General features: G+C 45.2%; 1 protein-coding gene across 1 annotated transcript in view; it reads left to right on the plus strand.

Annotated features, from left to right (window-relative positions):
• The first annotated feature begins 3,561 nt into the window (after window positions 1–3,561).
• LOC138467192 (osteocalcin 2-like) overlaps window positions 3,562–17,784 on the plus strand; it is a 267,263-nt gene continuing 253,040 nt past the window's right edge. The window contains exons 1-2 of the mRNA XM_069607247.1: window positions 3,562–3,578; window positions 13,152–13,175. Of these exons, the coding sequence (XP_069463348.1) occupies window positions 3,562–3,578; window positions 13,152–13,175 (41 nt within the window). The remainder of the gene's footprint in view (window positions 3,579–13,151; window positions 13,176–17,784) is intronic.

The following is a 17,784-nucleotide window of genomic DNA, read 5'->3' on the forward strand; positions in this document are numbered from 1 at the left end:
TCATTGGCATTGATGGTTTAATTATTGATGTCGAAGGGGTTGATGGTGTCGATGTCAGTGGCATGGATGACTTATTTTTAGATTTATACTTCGGGGGACTTTGCCCTCGACTCGACAATTTCTTTGAAGAATTCTTGTCTCGTTGAATGATCGTAGGCTCTCGAGTAGTCTTAGGCTTACCCGAGTACAAAGGCGTATGGGATTTAGCCTTGGCGTCATGCTTGTCAGCGATTGTAGCATGGCCAAATCTTTTTGTGCTTCGAGGGTATCGGAGCCTGGTCATCGAAGATCTTATTTAACTTTTTCTAAAGAGTTCCCACTCCTCTTTATAAGAAGATTTGGTTGGGCAGACTACCCTTTCTGACGAAGATGAAGAAGAAGACGATGATCTGTCTCTTCTCTTTGATTTTTTGGAGGACGACGAAGAATGTCTGCTCCTCGAATGGAATTGTTTTTTCCATCTTTTGTGAGGAGAGGAATCTCTCGACTTGTGGGATGATGTCAAATTAGAAGGAGTGGGCAGGGATTTGGGGACAATCCTACCCACTGCTATTTTAGCATTGTACTCTTTTAAGGCCTTACCAGTCATCGACTAACAGGATCGACAGTCGCCGGTTACGTGTTCGATGCCCAGGCCCCAGAGGCAAACGTTATGCCGGTATGTGATGGACAACTTGGCCCTGCATCGTATAAACTTCTTGAAGCCCATCTTCAGAGAATTCGGAGCAGAAGACAAGGCGATATCAACAGGTTTTCAAAGAAAATTGAAGCGTGCTGTTAATCACAAAGCAATTGCTATTATGGAAAAATTGAACTGAAGCTAACAGGCGCTGCAAGTGGTATATGTATTCAACGATGTCTTCAGCTGCGATGGAAGCCCTCGAGGGACATTGAGTCGACCGTCTCCATATACAGCACCCTCTGCTGACATAGAGATATAGATAAAAAAAAATTCCAAAGCAATTAAAGCTGGAAATGAAGATATCAAAGATGAGGAATACTTGGGAGGACACAATCCATTCGAAAGGGACATCTCTTTAAAAATGGATGACCTGGAAAACCGATAGAGGAGGTCCAATCTATGGGCCTGCAAGAGAAGCAAGGGAAAGCAGCTGTCTCCCTCGAACAGACGGTAAAGGCCATTAGGACACTGAATTTACATTTGACAGAATTCATCGAGGAGGGGTCCTCCTGGTGAACTGCAATCCATCCTCACAAAATGTCATTACTTCTCACAAAAAATAAAACATTCCCCAGAAGGCGAGAGAAAAGGGCACAATTGAATTTGAGGGCTCCAAAATCTGCTGACACAATGGCTGCAGGAATGCAGCGTTCGATATAGATGGGGATTGATGGGGATACCCTTTTGCCTTGAACTTTGAACTGGGTGGAGAAGAATTTAGGGTGACATTGGCAGATGAGGTGGAAGGTGTACTGAACAGATTGACAGAGGAGGACCGTGGACCAGAAAGGGGAGAGTCAAGATGCGTCAACTGGTCCACCCAGGGACAGTCGAAATTGCCAGCATGGAGCGGCCGTGAGCATGGCTCAAGGAAGTACCACAAATTAAACACCCTGTGACATTCCCTCCCTATTTTCACCCCCCATCAGCAGAGGCACCATGTTGAATATATATAATCCACAGGGCCAGGCCCCACAGGGGTGTGGGGGTTGCGATGCTGGGATACAACAAGTCGTCTGTTCTTTCTAAGAACCATGCATCTGCACAATGAATGTTGAAAGTTGGAGTTTCTCCTAGAACTTGGAGTGCTGATTTGTGAGGCAAGGGGTCCCTGTCTGATGGACCTTATATGAGAGTGCGTCACCGACATAGTGAGGTATTTTCCTCGAGGGGAGGTTTGGGAACAGGGGTGGGGGCGCACGGGTGGGGAACAACAGGGGTACAGAGATTGGGGTTTTGTAGTGATTGAAGGGGAAGAGTGTGGGGGGCTATCAAGGAAGAGGGCACTCTTGGAATGGGAGGCACATTCACCAGTCAATTTGGGCAATCGGGTACGAAGAGGGATCGGATTGGGAAACCAGAGATGGCCTGTAAATGGCAAGGCATGACAAGAGTGTCCATGTGGGGGACTCTGAATGTGAAAGGCCTTAACTCCCTGCAGAACCGCTCTGTGGTTATTCAGGAATTTAGGCATTTTGGGTTGGATGCTCTCTTTCTGTAGAAACCAGGATGAGATGGGGAGAAGAATACAATCTCAGGTGCAAATATGTCAGAGAGTTCCCATAGTCCTCGGGCCCCGTAACAAAGGCACGAGTGGACTTACAGTTCCAAAACTCTTTAGGCCTTGAGATCTCCCAAGTAAAAAGCCATATGGAAAGGTGCCTTCTCAATGTGAAGGGCAGGATTGGATACATGAACGTGCCACTGTGCACTATTTATGCGCTGAACCAGCATCAGGTATCTTTATGTAAGGCATTTCTGGATACGTAGAAAACTGGGATTCTCATGTGCAGCGGTGACTTCAACATGGTATTAGACCCAACAATCGATTGGTCCTCTTATTTATAGGCTTGGGGCAACTTAACCCCTTATAGGATCAGGAGAGTCTGGGCTCGCTGTTGCAGGATCACTTTTTTATAAATGCTTGGAGTACGTTCCACCTGTACTTTTGGGCCTTCGCATTTTAGTCTCCAACACATTAAACTTTTTCACAAATTCATTATATCCTTCTAGACGCAGTGCAGGAGCACATCCTTTTAGTTGCAGATATACAAGTGATAAGTTGGTCAGACCATGACTTGTGTAGAGCTTCGCCGCTATAGACTCCTGTTTCCCCCTCTAGACAAACGATGGGTCTGTAACGATTCTCTGTTTAGAGATGTGTTTAAAGATGCACTCCATAAAGAGATTGAAGATTTGTTTTGGAGGAATAACATGGGAGAGATAGCATTAAGCGCAGTCTGGGAGGCAGTAAAGCCATTGTTCGTGGGCTCTTGATCTCGGAGGGGCCGGCGACGAAGATGGAGCGCTTGCTGAGGGAAACTGAATTGAAATTATTGATTAAGGCCATGGAAACGGACCTCCAGAATGGTATTAAACAGTCAGAAGAGGGGCTTCAGGAAGTTATTGAGCTGCGTCGAGAACTAAAAGACATATGGAAAGGGAAAGTCCTACCTCAGCTTAAATTTCTCAATCAGAAATTTTATGTGAAAGGTGACAAAGCCCATACTTTTGTGGCTGCCTGATTACAGGGACAGAGAGCAGAAAGTGTAGTTTACAGAATTAGGGAGGAATTGGGCCATACATTAATATAGCCTGCAGACATAGCCACAAGGTTTGGACGCTCCTATGCGCAACTGCTTCGGACAGAAAACAAGTGCAGCGATCAAGTCATTCGTGCATACCTGGACTGTATTCCCCTCTCAACTCTATCTCTAAGGGAAACTGCAACGATGGCTGCCCGATAGAAGAGTCTGAAGTCCTCAACGCAATCTCAAAATTAAAGGTGGCTCTGCCGTGGGACAAGATGGATTCACACCCTATCTGACCCTACAACATCATGGATGTGACACAGGAGTGTCCACCTGAGCCTTGCAGAGATGGTTCATCTCATATGGTAAGCCCTGTTGGGCTTTTCAACACGGCAGCAGAGAGCCATTTAAAAATTGTAGCTATGATGCACGCTATGAGCCTCCCTGATGCCTTCCTCCCACAAAACCTGCCTTCTCTGGCATCTGATTGGCTGATGCCAAAGAAAACAGTTTGCCCCATTGGAACCGGCAGACAACACCGGCTCCCTTTAAATGCCAGCCTTTAAGGCCTCCAGTTGAAAATCCTGTCTGGCCCTGTCCGGCCCTGGAAGTTTGCATGAGGACCCTTGCACTAAGGTATAGTGCCTCTTGCTCACAAAAAGTCACATGCAATCTTATTGTGCCTTCATTGCTGGCACCCAATGACTCGATTCCACCTTCAACCTACTTACAATCTTCCATTCTCACACCTAACCCCACTGCACTACACCTTTCTCCCACTGTCTAAATCTGCCATCTGCAGAGCTCTGCCCCAAATCTACATTCCGATGCACACTGCCGCACTTGACCAGTCTAATGACATCCTGCCTTCCTTCACGTACAAGTATAGCCTGTCCCTCTCGCACTGCACCTATACCTACACCCTCTTGCTACATTCCAGAGGAATGGCCAACATGATCTAAATCGCACCCGCTTCCAGACTATTAATCCTTTATCCCATTACGCCCCACACTACTCTAAAGTGCCTAGAATTCTCCTTAAATTACACAGCCTTCAGTCCACCACTTTGCGTCCATGCCTTGACATTGCTATATTCAAGCGCCTCTCTGCATGTACATTTGCTCCGCAGCTTGCCTCTCACCTGGTCAAAATGCTTACAGCAAACTGGAGCTTGAATAGCCCTCGTTCTTCACAACGGTCATGCTTTGGTCGGGAAAGACTGAAGCGCCTCTCTGCGTACACGTTTGCTATTCAGTGTGCCCCTCATTCTGCCAAAACACCCAGACCACACAGAAGCACTAATAGCACAGCTTTGCCCACCACAGTGCAGTCATGCACTGGCCAGGATAGATTTAAGCACATCTCAGTGCACACCCTGGACGCACAGACACTCACCTCCTGTACCTTGACTACTCTCATCAGAATAACTAATGAATTACCAAGTCCTCTGCTCCTAGTCTCACCGCCCAACATACTAAGACCTTACTGGTCACTCTATTGAACACTAGCGCCAACTTGACGTGTGTACCACTGCTACCCAAGCAACTAGTAACACATCACTTGCCTGACCTTGTGACCGTCGTAACCCAGGGCCTAGACCCTACCTCCTTGCCCTATTCCAGTAGCATAGCCACAGTAATGCCTCCTTCAAGTAACTTCTGTAACCTGGCTACCATGCCTCCCAGTTCCACTACCATTACCCTTTTTAATACTCCTGAACATGTCACCTCCCAAGGAGCAACCCATCAAGTACGACATCTCCCCCGGGCACATTTGCCACCACCCATCTGGGTTTTACTACAGCACATCCATGCACCATTACGTGTGCCACCTACAACCATCCTGAGCACCTCCCCCTTTTTGGGACAGTGTTGTCAAACCAGGTCAATACATGCAAATCTATAACCATTCCTACAGCCGCCCACCTTAAGGGAGCAGTAGTGAATGCCAGATCTATCACTGCCCACTCCCTTGATATTGCAGACCTTATCATAACTAACAATATGGATCCTCTAACGAAGTCGGAAACCTGGCTTCACACTGCCTCTGGACCATCACTGTCCCTAGTAATACGACCTAATTACGCAATTTTTGGCAAAGACAGAGGAGACTCAAGAGATGGTAGGGTGGCCCTGATAGCTAGAAGTGCCCTACAAATCAGAGAAGTCTGCAACCTTAACTTCTCAATGGGAGAACAGTTGACTACCAAACGTAAGCTCTCTCACCCCACCATAGTAACCATGTACGTGGTTTACCGTGCTCCTGGCCCAATCCTATCCTTTGAGGAGGACATCCTGCACCTCCTCTCTAATTCCAAACCTACATCTAAAACTATTCTTGTAGTGGTCTCAGCCTTGACCTTAATGACAAGGCGGACCCAAATGCTATCTCCCTAGCTAGATTTCTTAATGCCCTAGGCTTCACCAAATGCATCCTTAACCCTATGCACTCCAAAGGACGAATCCTTGATGGGCAGGTTGACCTGAATTGCAACATCACGATTACGTCTAATCAGTCTTGACCTTGGACCGATCACCACATCATCTCGTTTACATTACCTACCTCGAGCCTCCTTCCCTCAGTGGCCCCTCCTCTACTTCCCACAGCCAAGCGAAGCACTAGAAACATCACCAAAACAAGCATCCTGCCACTGATGAGTCAGTCCTGTCACCTATCCTCTGTAACGACCCGGCCACTCTGGTAGACAGCTATAACCTTACACTCACCCAGGCCATCACCACCATGGCGCCACTAACACAGCACAAATCTAAAGCTGTCTTGCACCGTAACGCTTGGCTCTCGCATGACCTCACAGCCCTCTGCCTATTAAAATGCCAGGCACAAACTAAATGGAAATACAATCCTTCGAAGCCAAATAAAGTCTGCTTCGCAGTGGCTGCAACAGATTACAAAAAGGCCATGCTCCAAGCAAACAAAATCTACCTTCAACTCTAGAATTGAGAATGCGAAATCCAGCTCTAGGGAGCTCTTCGGCATCATGCACGAACTTGAATTGCCTGTGCTCCCTCCCACTAACTGCACACCGGACAGCACATGGTGTGCCAATATTCAAAATGCCCTACTACTCAAAACTGACACACTCCCCCAAAAAATCATCGCAAAAAAAATCTCCTTGAGCATTGATGCACCTGCCACCTCCTCTAATGGGACCCAAACCACCTTACAAAATCTCCCCCCTTTCAGCTTTAAACCTATCGATGAAAGCGATGTCATTCAGCTCATCAATGCCTCAAACCCTCCCGCTGCTAGGGTGACACCTGCACTGTAGCAGTCATCAAGGACTGTGTGGAACCACAGGCACCTTTCTTTGCCATCCTCATCAATGCCTAATTTGCCTCATGCTCAGTTCCCACAAGCTTGAAGGATGCTTGGGCCCTTCCTCTTCTAAGAAAATGACCCTATACGCCATATTCGCACTAACTACCATCTATCACCACTGCCACTGTCCCCTTCTTTCTGAAAATCAGAGATCGTGCAGTCTAACTATAGATCCAGTTGGAATTCAACAACCTCTTGGTTGTATGCCAATCTGGCTTCCGTCCAGGTTACGGGACTGAAACAGCATTGTTAGACCTAAAGAACCAGATGTTTGAGATTAAAGATACTGGCAACTCCTCCTGCTGCAAGACTTGTTGGCAGCCTTTGACATTGTGAACTGCAAAATCTTGTGTAGGCACCTTGCCTCAGCAGCCCACTTCTTCCAGTCGCCATTGCTTGGATCTCCTCCTTCCTGTCCGAAAGAACCATGAGTGTTCACCTGCAAAGCCCCCAGCCCCTGTCACCTCTGGCAAGGATCATGTGTCTCCCCAACGCTCTACAATATATTTACAAAGCCTCTATTCTACTTGCTAAATGACAAAGGAATATCATACACAAACTACGCGGATGACTCGCAGATACTTCTACTGCTTTCGGAAATTATGCAACTGATACCAACAACTTACACTCAGTCTACCACTCCATCCAGGCCTGGATGGCCTCCCACCTTCTCAATCTCAATGATGAAGAGATGGAAACACTACTGGTTGGCTCACACACTTCACTCACTAAGCTTGGCCAAGCATACAAATCTTTCATCATTGACAGCATCACCATCCAGGTCTCTAGCAACATCAAAACCTTGGGTGTCTACCTGGATGCCACCCTGTCTCTCTCAAGGCAGGTCAATGAGACAGCCCACACCTCCAAACTAATTAAGGCATGCAGACCCTTCCTAACTACCGAATTAATGTTTATCATGGAATTGGTGTCATTTCCTACACATACTCCACTGGCACACTGCAACATGGCCTGGAAGCAGTGATTTAAGTGAGCGGAAACGATCGGAAGTGGAGTTCCACTACTTTTATTTTTTGCTTTTAACAGTTACACTACCTCTTAGAACCATAGTCATCATACAGAACTGTACTTTTGAAGTTAAAGCATACCTCTTCACTTTACCATCTTGTCGCAGTTCCAACTACACTGATATCTGACCAAACAGTTATGAAGCATAAGTGACATAGCCTGAATGAATTCTAACTGGCTTTATCTTAGTCAGGGAAAGATGTGGTAGATCCTGGTAACACCAAGAAGGAATACCTCCTCCCACTCTATCTCCTCCTGATTTACAGAAAACGTGTCAAGCTGATTTCTGAGGTAAAATGCTAAAACAATATTGTTTCTAAAGGTCCATACCCGTCGGAAGGGATCCTTTTTTAGTATCAGGTGGCTATAGAGGATTTGCCCATTCATGCCCTTGGGCAAGTGTAAAGCTGTAGTAGGAGCATTTGTGACTAGGCCCTGGGACTATTGCAATGCACTCCTGGGGGTTTCTTCAATGGAACCTATTATCAGACTCCAGGTGGCTCAAAACGGATTGGTTTCTGGATGTAGGAAAGGTGATCATGTCCTAGCTGTCCACAGGAATGGTCTGTGGCTTCGAGTAGATTTAGAAAATTTAGCTTAAAAATATTTCCATCCTTTTCAAACACCTTCAATGGGGCTGCTTCTACTTACCTTCATGATATCATCACGCAGTATATCCAAGGAGGGAACCTTTGTTCTAGAGAGGATCAGACTATTCATCTCTAAAACTCTGTCAGGCCAGAGAACATATGTCATCCTTGGGACCCTGGATTTGGAGTAAATTATCCAATTCTGTTCATGACAATGCAATATTTTTTTAGTTCCAGGATCCTGTTGAAGCAACATCTGTTCAGGTATATGTTAGGTATAGGTTGTAGTGGAGTTACTATCAGCGTGTGTGGGCAATACATAAATGATCCCACTGACTGACAGAGAAAAAAAAGAAAAACAATGCAGGTTCACCATGTTCTTTTGCCTGTTCCACCCAGTTGGCTGTCAACCCACACCAGCCAAAATACTTTGTCACATGTTGCACTATTCTCCCGCCTACACCATCCCCCGCCAAGTTCACACTTCCACTACTTTTTCCAGTACACTTCTACCACTGGCTGAATGTGCACATCATACTTGAACATATCCCTTGTAGCAAGACTTCCTCCTCTGGTTTATATTAGCCACTTGTAACGATGTTAACCAGAAATCTCAATTTCCACAGACTTTGTACCTGAATAGTGGTACTATTGATGACAGGTTTCCTATGTGCTCTTCTGAGTAAGACCCGCTCCAGGATATTGAAGTTGCTAGCATAAAGGAATAAGTTCCTCACTCACAAGGATGACTTTTATTTCATCTTGAACTCAACTGTTGTCGGAATGTCTGGTTGAAACTCTGCAGTCCGTAAAGGTGTCAGAGTATCTATGGAAAAATGCTTTCACCTTTGAATAGAGACATCTGTAATGCATGCACATTCTTAAATTGTGCCAGTTGAATCAAGTTTATGATTAAAAAGCTTAGCTGGTAAAATCAAACCTGTTATTTAAATATTACAAAATAAAACCACTTAACTAACATGTTTTCTGATTTTACTTTGCTCACTTTTCACTACCACAACTCCAAAACCTGCATTTCTCAAACAACTATGTGCTAATTGCATTATAGACCTCAGGAGGTGTCATTATTACTTTAGGTAATGACCCTTCCCCAACGTATGGCCCTCAGCTACACCTCATGCCATAGCCTTGGAGCAATCATTGATAATGGCCAATCCTTCAATCTATAAGGCTATGCTACGTTCATTTGTTTTCTTGTATACATTATTTTTTGTATGCATTGCAAGTATACAACTTGCACTGTGCAAGTGACAACATCTTTTATGGCCTCATCTAAATAAAAGTATTTTTTAAATGAAACATCTGAAAACTCAATAGCCATACACAACCTGTCATTTGTATCAAGGACAATAGACATTCAGATCAACCCCTTTGTTTCTGGAGACTTGGGTAGCCTTTCGGATGAAGTATTTCTTTGCCAAGTATAAAAGATCATTTTGACACTTTGGTGTCAGTTTATAGGTCTTTAAGAAATCCTAAGTATCTAGTGTATATTGCTTAGCGCTATCAAAGTTTCGGGTATTTGCAGATAGCTTGCAAAACCATTTCTCTATTGTTCTGAAAAATCTGAATCCCTTTTGTTTTGGCTTGGCAGGTGAAGAACGATGATCTGGGGGGTTGCCCACCCAGAGCAATGCCATAGCTGAAGATTAATTCCAAACCTTCTAGCCATCACCTCTTTTGTTTTCCTTTGACCAAGAATGGATACATTGGAGGGAAAAACCTATGGAGAAATCTCTTATGGCCCTTAGCACTTTGAAACCCAATCAGCAAAGGCCAAAGGTTGGTAAGACTCAGGGTTTACCCCACTGAAGCTGCTAACTTGTATCAATAGTGTCCATCAAAGGAATGGGAGCGGAAAAAGCTCCTGCACTTCCAGACCCCACTTCCGTACAGAAACTGACTGAGCAGCACCACCAGAGCGTAAAGTGCTTGTTGTACATTACTGCAGGCCAGTGCAGGTGTGATTAAAGCAATCTTGCCACAAATGTGGCCGCTATATCAGCATCCAAGCCTACTCTGTAATGTAGCATATTCCTCCGGTAAGGACTCCTTATTGCAAAATGACCCCAGATCTTTCGGCACAAATCTCCTTTATACATTTTAAACATCTACCATTAAATATTTTTAGTTTCAGCAAAACTAAGGTTTATGAATTGCATACTTTATCGGGCTAGTTTGTTAAAGACACACATTTCCAGATTGAAGCAGCAATATGACTTGAGCAGTAACATACTGCCTTTATCATAAAGACCATGTTGCTTTGTAAAAGGCCGAAAAGGCATATGAATGACCAGAACGGGTTCACATTATGGGCATTGGCAACTTTCAGGGAGAGCAATTTCCCAACATGCTGCTTTGGTTGTACCAATGGCCTGTAGTTTCTCACAGCTTTCCTTTCAACAGAAACTGTCCATTCGCATGCTTTCGGGGCCTATGGAGTACGTTGAAAAAGGTGTTCTCTCATGCTCCTTTGGATATCGTATAAATACACCTGCTCAGTGTCGGAAGGCGTCAAATCCTGTGCTTAAGGTGCCAGACAGACTCTTCATATGGGCCATATAATGGACAGTTGCCGGCCTAGAGTGTTGTCCTTATTGTGAATGTTGAACCAGCGAGCCAGACATGCATTATTGTACAATCTTACCTCAAATTTTATTCTCATACTCCATTACAATGGCTTATTTACAAAGGCACTACTTACAAGGAAAACACAAGTTCTCTCTTCTCCACCCAGGCCTATCTGCTATAGATCGGGGTGGTGGAGATAGCTCGGTCAAACTCTACGTTTTTTCACTGAGTACTCATTCTACACACAACCAATTCTTGGCCCTGACACCTCCATCAGCTGGCTCAGCTTTACTGGATCCTCTCCGGCTATCAGCAGGAGGGAATCCAATATGATTGATTATCTGGTTAATAGCCCCACAACTCCAAGGAACTCTTAATCACACCTAAAGATCATCACACATCAGGAGCAATACCACTGCCGCACTAGTAATGTTCATGAGGGTATGAGTTGGAGACTAGGGGGGCCTGGCCCCCATACATGCTTCCTTACGTAGGGCCCAGACTATCTAAGGGGTTGGCTCACTGGCCCATCCTAACATCTGTAGCCTGGGGATGGGGACTGCCACATTGGATCAGCTATTACTTCTGGCTCTTTAAAGGGTTCCATATTGGAGGCATAGTCAATCACTGTGGCCTACATCGATACATAACTGGAGTTATGTATTGAGAAAGAGAAAGCGTGAAGTTCCAACTTGAGTTTCCAACATGATTTCATTGCTATGGGTGCAGCACCCTGTGAGCAGATCACAGAACAGTGGCTGGCAGCGTTGCCCCACCCTCCAAATTCCACATGTGCGTTCACTGCCCATGCTCTTGACGGAGAGTGTGAAGATGATGGAGCAGAGGGAGAGTTATTGAACACAACTGAACTCCTACTGTGCAACCCATCCCAAACTAGAAACAATTACTATTAGCCATAGAATATCGGGAGGAAGGAGAATGTGCATGGAGGAAAGGGAAGACGATATGAAAGACGGGCCGTGGAAAGTCCTTTGGAGTCACAGGGCAAGCAACCACAGACGCCAAGGCAACTCATCTACCCGGTGGCTGGGATCAACGGGAGGAGCAACAGGCTTGTGGCAGAAAAGCAAGGAGTTTAGTGGAAAGATAGGCAGATGATCAGAGTTGAGGCATAGTGACCGGTTGCAGGAACAAGTGAGCATCATGATATGATATGATATGGTATTTGTAACGCGCCTATACACAAGTGTTTCAAGGCGCGACGAGGCAGGGAGGGAGGGAAACAAGGGGAAGACAGACAAACGATCCTACTAGGCCAGGTGTCATTCAGATCGCGCAAGTGCAGAGGTAAGGGGAAAAGGAGAAAGTGCAGGGGGAGGAGGTGGGGGGGAAAGTGCAGTACAAGGTAAGTAGCGTAATAAAATAATAAATAATAAATAAAAGGGCCAGCTGGTGGCAAGTGCGAGGTAAGTGCAGAGCAAGTGCTGGTAAGGGGGCTGTAGGGATGCAGTGACAGTCCCACAGTGCAGGGGGAGCCAGGGAGGCAGTGCAAGTGGAGAGTGGCTGGGCCCTGGACCGAGGTCACTGAGAGTGCCCCAGATGCAGGTTTAGTGCAGACTTCAGTGGGGAGTTAAGCAGGTTTAGCAGGGGAGAGGGAGAGAGAAGGCAGAAGCGAAGAGGAAGGTTTTGAGGTGCTTCCGGAACCGGAGATGGTTCTCCTCAAGTTTCAGGTTCAATAAAGAGGGAGCGGCTTGGGAAGCCTGATTAAGCTCCTGGGAAAATGAACTAAAGTACAACATGTTTATGCACCCAGAGACCCTTCAGTTATGCCTCTCTTCTGGAAGATGCTGTGGGCCTGGGATTAGCAAAACTTGGAACTTCAACAGAAGTGTTTGCCTTACCTAAGACACACTACCCAGCCTGTGGCCACAGAAAGAGGTCCACCTGGGACAAGGATATTACCTGACGAAGCAGAGTTGTACCTGTCCCCAGGCAAAGATTCAGAGAGACTTTTGTGAAAGCCTTTCTGAAGCGAGAAGACGTTTTGTTTTGCCATTCAGACCCCTGTTTTTAAATTGTCTAAATTTGTATATAGTCCAGAATAAAACCTTTTGAATCAGATACATGAATTGTGTCCCCTTTGTAATCTGCTTAGCCTCATGACAGCAACTTCATTCTAAAGATTCATCACAGGTTGATGGTTGTTTTTTCTGGGGACACCTTTCTTACTTACTGTAATTTTCAATTAGTTAACGAGATTATGTATATTATGGAATGTGTTTTTGCATCCTTTGTTGTTTAACAATCATAATGAAAATGTTACCCTCACACTAAGCTGCTGGAACAGTAAACAATACTATTGGATTGATTTCTAAACTGCACTTCGATCTCTGTAATCTAATTCATATTTTTTCTTTTGTCACACAGTGATGTTTCCACTCAAACTCTGAGGTACAGTAGCCTTGCAACATCTTCATACTTGTTGTGAAATCACAGGTTTTAACATTTCCACTTTCATTGCAGAGGTTGAATGTCTCTATCAAGCATTTTTTAAATTTCAATACAAATATCTGCAGAGATTACAGGATATGATGTTAACACTTAACCTGGGCTGGTGCGTCGTTCGCTACGCTAGTTCAAATCTGGACTCTGACATGGGCAAGGTCCTCCCATCCCCTATTATCTCTGCTTGACATTCTTGCAGTCATTTGTTGACATACAGACAGATTGTTTATTTTGTTAAAACAAAGCATACCATAAAAAGACAACAAGAAATAAGCAAACAACATTAGTACCTGGCACGCTCTGTCCACGGGAAATACTACACGTGGATTGGCTCTTTTCCGAGCCATGCCACACGGTATTTCCGTGGACGTACGAGCGTGCCAGCGTTTGTTCGCGGCAGGGGGCGTGACAGCCCATTAGCCAATGAGGAGGCTCAAAACGGGGCAATGCCCGCTCCGAGCCCCCCAAGGCTGGAGGCTGCCTTCGTCCCCCACCGGGGACTCAGGTATGTTTTTTTTCCCTCCACCACCCTCCCCTGCAAACTATCCCCACCCCGCACTCCCAACCCCACTAACCTTCCTTTTTCTTTTTCTCGGGAGCGAAAGCACTGGCAGCACTTCTGTTCCCAGTGCATCCACTCACGATTGCCGCCATGGAAAGGGAAAACAGACTACGTTTTCCCTTTCCCGGCGGCCATTTTATTTGACTTTTTTTTTTCTGTTTCAAAACGGGGCAGCGTTTTGGAACAGAAAAAATGCCATTAGTACCTCGGTCTACAGGCCGGGGTACTAATGGCTATAAGACCCGAGGCGGTGGGCCAATACCGCCCATGGTAATGCCCCGGGGCTTCGTTAAGGCCCCTGCTACGCTCAGGCCTCTAACTAGAGCCCCAGGGGCATTACCTGGGGTGGTATTGGCCCGCCGCCTCGGGTCTTATTGCCACAATATTACAAACAGAATTAAATGATTGGGATCAAACATGTCCCCCATAATAAAACCCCTAAAAACAAAACCGCAAAGTTCAAAATTAACCAAACCTTAATAAAAATGCTCTCAAAGACAAAGCACATTTTAAGTAAATCAATACAGTCCACCACCACCAGTACAGATTCTGCCCGTAACAGAAAATGCATTGCTGGCTCATAATATCAAAAGCCTAAACCCTGCAGAACTGGGTTTTCAATGTGTGCTCTCTTATCGCTGAAAAAGCGAGGCAGAAAAAGAAAGTGGCAAGTCTTCTTTAAGCGCCCCACAGAGCACACAATAAGTCCATGTTCCCCTTAGATCAAGCCGCCACCACCACATCTCTTAATGTAATACAATTAAAATGTGTCCTAGAAACAAGGATACGCTGAGACGACTGCTGAGCCATACTCTGCCAACCAGGTGACATGATGATTGAATATTTCCTATTGGCTGGTCTCATAAACTCCAGGGACTCTTTCTTATCCCGAATTAACTGAAGTACATTTGCCTTTGCAGATTTTATGGCCCTAGTAGATGAAAAAGCATCCACTAACAAAGCTTTTACATACTTAAGTCAATGGATCTTCAAATTTGGTTCTCTAAGCACATGGTAGCTATTTAATTGCTGGGTCAGAATAGCTTTAGTATACCCCCATATTCCAAACCTTTGTCTGGCAGCTAAAGAAGCAACCAGGCCACCAAGAAACCAGCAACCCAGTCCTTGCTGAACTTCGAAATTGGGAGCAGACTCAGGTAGCCCGAAATGGTCTTAAAAAAGATGTTCTCAATCACCTGGATAGGTTTAATTTTGCCAAATCCCAACAGCTCTGTACTGTATCTTGCCACAGAAGAGACTTTGCCATGAAAACCTTTGAGCACCAGCTCCATCGGCTTTGTTTTAAACAACCCCAAAAATCTGACTACCCCCCGATCGCCTGTTTGAATCTTAAGGTCTGCTTCTCAACATGTGCAACAGCCCCAAAGTTTGATGAAAATCTGACCCTTAGGTAATCAAAATAATACGCTCTAGGGATTAACTCACCCTTACAAAAGATAGCTGAAAACCTCGGGGGAACGCTTCCCCCCCTAAAGCACACCATGACAGCCGATTTCTGGGCGTTAATCTTCAGCCCCAGAGTAGCCATAAAACGGGCATACTTGTAGGGACTTGGGAGTGCAAGCTAATAACAGTGTAGTCTGCATAAGCAAGTAATCCAAACGCCTATTATCCAACCGAGGATAATCAGAGTTGGATTTAAGTAAATGGTCATATAGGTCATTTATATAGAGACAAAAAAGCAGAGGGGCCAGACACAGCCTTTGTGCACCCCACATTCAACCTGAAAAAAGGAGGTACAGTGTCCCGCAGGGCTCCGATCTATGAAAGCCAAAAAGATAGGTTCATCTTTGATGAATAATGAACGTGCCACTTGTTAATGTTGGCACTGCAGATAAGAGACAAGAAAGTGACAAGATATAAGGCAAAATGATAATAGAGGCAAGCAAAATATTGGAACTGTGTATAGGGGACAAGCAGACATCACACACTTTCTAACATTAAATACAAAAACAGGCTCACAAATTATCTTATTGGGCAACCTCAATCTAGGTCTCCATGACCCTAATGACCTCAATGCCACTACAATGGATGATACCATTACACAACTAGGCTTCTCTCAACGTATCAACAAGCCTACCCATTCTAAAGGTAGCACACTGGACTAGTTGGCTGAGTCTAAGTGTAACGTGACAAAACTCAATAATACACTTTGCGCCTGGTCTGACCACCACTGCATCACCTTTTCCACCCCTAAAGGAATTCGTAACAGCATGCCTGTTGTCATCGCGCCACAATCCCTGTCCAGGAACAAACACAATATAACCTTGGAGTACCTTTTACCATTGCTAAAGCCTATCACCAACCTGCCTGCAAACACAGATACAGACCCATCCTCACTGGTTGACCTTTACAATACTACACTGGAACAAGCCTTACACCAAATTGCCCTGCTAAAATTGAGGAAGGCCAAACCGGCCTCCCATTTAAATAAATGGTTCTCGGCTGAACTAAAAGCGCTGCGCAATATTGAAAGATCATCTGATGCTAATTGGAGAAAAGCCCCCTCCTAACAAGGAAAGATTTGCCATGGCCGCGGCCACTTATAAAACGGCCATTACTAACACAAAAAAGGAGATCTAGAATACTAGAATTCAGAATGCTAAATCTGGTACTAAAGAACTGTTTTCCATTCTGTGAGAACTGGAGTCCCCGGCACAGCCCCCTGAAAATTGTATTAAGGATAAGGCCTGGCTTGCTAACATCCAGCAAGCCTTATCAGACAAGATAGCCCTTCTTCAATCCAAAATCGAAACAAAAAAAAATAGCCTCGCCCCCCAATGCCTAGTCACGCAATGCTCCCATCCCTCAAATGCATTGTTGCCCCCTTTCCACTTTTTCCCAGTAACTGTGAAAGAAGTGGCAAAAATAATCTCGAGCCTCAAACCATCCAACTGCCAGGGAGATTCCTGCCCAGCTTCAGTTATTAAGAAAGGTGTAAACAAACTGGCACCCTTCATTACAGCCTTGAATAACTCCTCTTTTAAAATATTCTTCAGTTCCCAACAACCTCAAAGAAGCATGGGTCATGCCTCTATTAAAAAAACAACCTAGATCCCAACATACCAACAAATTACAGACCCATTACAACAGTCCCATTCCTCCTGAAGATACTAGATAGAGTGGCCTATCTCCAAATTCAACAACACTTTGAGGACAACAATCTTGTAGGCTTGCGACAATCCGGCTTCAGACCCAGTTATGCGACTGAAACAGCCCTCCTGGACTTAAAAATCAAAATGGATGAAGCCAAAGAAACTGGCAATTTGGCCATCCTGCTCTTGCTGGATCTGTCCGCAGCCTTCGACCTGGTTATCCATCAAATCCTAACTAAACACCTTGCCACTGCTGCAGCATTCTCACCGGACATCTCTAACTGGATCCAATCCTTTCTATCAAATAGTATGACTAGGGTCTTCGCACCTACAGCGGCTGCCGAACCAGTTCCTAGCCAGTGTGGAGTCCCCCAAGGGTCCTGTGTTTTGCCAATGCTTTATAATATCTTCACTAAGCTCCTCTTTGACCATCTTGATGATCTGGGTGTCACCTACATCAACTATGCAGATGACACCCAGGTCCTCATTACTCTTACTGGTTGCTATGAGAAGGACTCTGCAGAGCTAAATGAAATCTATCTTGAAATACAGGCCTGGATGGCTACACATAGCCTCTGTTTTAACGATGATTAGACAGAGCTACTGATCGCATTAAACATACCTCGCACCAGTCACATCTCCACCACTAGACGGGATTCACTTTGGTTACCAATACGTGACAGAATTAAATTACATACGCTTGTCATCACCCACAAATGTTTATCTATGACAGCACCCCAATACCTGATTGACAAATTCTCAAGATACAACTCCGCCAGACTTACTATATCACCTTATCTACACTGCCTTAATATACCCAAGTACAACCAGAAAACAGCTAGCGGATCGAGCTTCCCAGTGCTAGCAGCAAAATGCC

This window comes from Ambystoma mexicanum, chromosome 4q, assembly GCF_040938575.1.
Source record: "Ambystoma mexicanum isolate Mex_15411 chromosome 4q, UKY_AmexF1_1, whole genome shotgun sequence".
Lineage (NCBI taxonomy): Eukaryota > Metazoa > Chordata > Amphibia > Caudata > Ambystomatidae > Ambystoma > Ambystoma mexicanum.